A 3,581-nucleotide genomic window follows, 5' to 3' on the forward strand; every position below is an offset into this window, starting at 1 on the left:
ATAAAGCATAGTTTCAAACTAAGATTGTGTGTTATAATTAAAACTTCATTTCATTCATTTACATTTCTATTATATATAAACAATGGATATATGCACATTTTTATTCTATTAACATTTTTTTCATTCATTTACATCATCCCCATAACAATCACTCCCAACAACATTATTTTAATCATATCAGGAACTCTTATTTTCATCCCATCATTTGGTTTTACATCTTCTTCATCTTTTCCTTCTTCTCCTTTCTGTGTCTCTCTGCTTGAATCAGTAGTACATTTTGTAGGTTTGCACTTGCGCATCGAAGTCAACGTCACTGTCGACGTCACCGTTGACGTACTCGTTATCGTACTCGTATGAAATGACGTACGTGTTACCCATGTATCTGTTGTTTGTATCATTGTACACTCTTCTGTTACTTTTCCTCCACTTCCCGGCTTGGTTGTAGTAGTTGTTGTCGTCGTAGTCGTGGTAGTAGTTGTGGTAGTGGTCGTCGTAGTGGTCGTCGTAGTGGTTGAGGTTTCTTTTTGTGTCTCTGTATGATGAGGCGTAACTTTTAATGGTTTTATTCCTCCGCATAACGTGTCTATTTCTCCACAAACTTGAAGATCTGAACAATCATCTCTAAAACTGCAATCTAGTTGTAAAGCGCTGCATTCCTCTTTCAATTCCAAATACAACTCCATTGCTATCGTCGTTGCATCAAATGCTTTGACCTCTGCTTCTGATACGCCTTCGGCTACATACGCTCTTTTAACGAGTCCAAGGCTTGGATTGTTCGTCATTCCACCTGCTGTGTCTTGGGTTCCACTTGGTGTGCCTGATGTGTTCGTCGTTCCATCTGGTGCACCTGGCTTTCCACCTTCTGTGCTTGGCGTTCCACTTGATGTATCTGATGTTCCATTTTGTGGTGGTGATGCTGGTGATGACGACCCTGATCCTGCTGGTGCTGATGGTGGTGTAGAATCACTGCTATCCTGTCCACTTGGTGTTACGGCTTTTTTAGGCCTTGATAGTAATAACTTAGCTGCCTCTGTAGATTTTTCTGCCGCCTTTTTGAGCTCATCGTACTCATTCTTCATCTTTGTCAACTCTTTTTTCGCATTCTCCATATCGTCTTTTAAAGTTGGACATCTCTTTTTTAGTTTTTCAACTAATTCTTCGCAAACATTTCCCTTGGTAGTATCATCACACTTAGTAAGCAGAATTTTGAATGTATCATTCTTTTCCAACTCAGTGCAACGCTCTCCTAATGTTTTTTTACATTCATCTTCACTCTTTAAACTTCCTTTCAACATATGACTCAGCTCCTCCTCTAATTTCAACTTTTCAAAGGTTTTAGTGCATTTTTCTTCGAGTTCTTCACAGTTATGATCTTTATCACCTTCTTTTTTCAACTGCTCCGGACAATTCTCCATAAGTTGGTGACAATGTCGGCCCCATGTTGTCCAGAGTTCTTCAAGTGCTGTTTCATTTGCTTTTCCAATTTCTTGTAGAATTTCTTCATTTTTGATGTTGACTTTTAAATATCTACATTCATCTTTTGTACGGCCTACCATATATTCACATGTTTCTCCTGCTAAAGCACATGAAACAGTAAATGGATTCTTTCTCCTCCTATATAAAGTATTACATTTTTCTTGCAACACCTCCGTACAATTTTGCTCATTATATAATGAATGATCTTTTCTTTCTAAAAATACATTTCTAAATCCCTCTGAAACTCTAATGTATTCACAGCGCCTTCTCAATGTTATACACTTTTGAGAATTGAAATATGAATAAGTTTCAAGTTCACCACACTTCTCCTCCAACTCAAGACAATCCTTTTCAAATGGAAAATCTCTCCGATCATCCAAAAGCACACCTAACTCTTTGGATTGAAGGAAAACATCATCTGAAAGCAGATAACATAATTCTTTAGGATAAAGACATTTTGGAAGGTATTTTTTATCAAGTTTTTTACACTCTTCTGCAACAAATTTTTTGCATTCTTCAGGAATATTATAATTTCTTATATGTTCAGAATTCCCCTTCAACCCCTCTCGAAAGAGCATATTCAACATCCTATATTGTCCTTTTTTATAGCACGCTGCTCGTGCATTTTGACATGCTTCATCAATCTCCTTATCTTTACACGCCTTTTTTAAATAAAAACATTCCGACTCAAGTTCTGCACACTCTCCCTTTGTAAATAAGGTTGGAAGCTTTACCCACGATAAAAGATCTGATTTTTTATCTTCATATCCTGTAGACAATCCTTTCAGATAAAGATTTAATTTGAGTTTTGTACATCTTTCTTTTACATCTAGTAATTCTTTGCATTTCTTTTGTTTATCATTATCACCATCTTCGCATAACTTTTTCAAATCATCATCCAAATGCTTAGAAGCATCACATTTTCCTAACGCTTTAGTGCATTTACTTGTTGCATCCGTCTTATCCTCATCTTGGCTCAACACTAGCAAGAGATCTTGCAGAAAATCATCACCAAACCTTCTTGGTAGATCCACGCCTACTTTTCCAATAAGAATTCCTTCTTTTTCAGCTCTTTTATAAACATCTTCCAACCCAATACTTCTCAACAACGACGCCTTCGGTTTCACCGGACTAAAATCAGATTCCGGCGCTTTATATGTGATTTTTTTTGCCTCGCATTGCTTCATATCCTCATCACACTTTGTTTCAGTACACGCTTCTTTGTAAAAATGACATTTCTCAAGTCTTTCATGACACTTTTCTGAACTTTTCCCATCCAATTTTGTTTTCAAAAGGTTGCAAACTTCTTCTGATTTTTTTTTCAACGTTTCACATGTTTTAGTTGGATCAAGGCAAAAAGACATCAACTCGTCGCTTTCTCGGCTTAACACTGAGCAAACATTTTTTATCTTTTCTTTACATTTAGCTTCTTCTTTAGCTTCCTTTCCGAGCGCCCTCAAAAGGAGCTCCTCTGCCACCTTTTCACGCTTCAATTTGTAACATTCTTCCCTCAACTTGACACAGTTCTTCTTAATATCTTCATGATCCGTCTCTTCTAAAAGTATACATTTTTCTTCATATTTTTCACATTCTTCATCTTTTATATCTGCCAATGCTCCTTCAAGTTCCGCATCAAAAGTGTCCAATTCATCTTCAACTTTCAGGTCTGTGCATTTTTTATCTTTCTCTTCACATAGTCCTTTAACTTTTTTATTCACTTTGAAATTCTCATCTGCTTCCTTCAACTCTTTACAATATTTCTCGAGTTCTTGTTTGCATTGTTGTTTTTCTTTATATTTCTCCTTCAGAATGAAAGCCAAAAGGTATTCCTCCTTAATGTCATCTTGTGCTCCTTGTGCTCCTTGTGCTCCTTGTGCTACTTGTTGCCTCTTAACCGGCCGTGCCATTGCCGCCTCTTTCGAGGGAGCTTAGTGGGTAGTTTCTAAGTTGGATGTAGGGAAGTGAGTGAAAAGTTGTTTTGAAACGATTTTTTACAACTTAGAGTTGTTCTTATCATAATCTTTACTAGCTCTTTGATAAGCTTAAACTTTACCCGATAAAGCATAGTTTCGAACTAAGATTCTGTGTTAAAATTATTAAAACTT

General features: G+C 36.7%; 1 protein-coding gene across 1 annotated transcript; it reads right to left on the reverse strand.

Annotated features, from left to right (window-relative positions):
- Positions 1 to 128: 128 nt before the first annotated feature.
- T552_03726 (hypothetical protein) lies at positions 129 to 3,383 on the reverse strand (the record flags this gene model as incomplete). The annotated part of the gene is made up of 1 exon (XM_018372075.1): positions 129 to 3,383. The coding sequence occupies one exon, from the start codon at positions 3,381 to 3,383 to the stop codon at positions 129 to 131; it is 3,255 nt and encodes a 1,084-aa protein (XP_018224149.1).
- Between the last annotated feature and the right edge of the window lie 198 nt (positions 3,384 to 3,581).

The sequence above is a fragment of the Pneumocystis carinii genome (genome assembly GCF_001477545.1).
Source record: "Pneumocystis carinii B80 chromosome Unknown supercont1.43, whole genome shotgun sequence".
NCBI classification, from domain to species: domain Eukaryota; kingdom Fungi; phylum Ascomycota; class Pneumocystomycetes; order Pneumocystales; family Pneumocystaceae; genus Pneumocystis; species Pneumocystis carinii.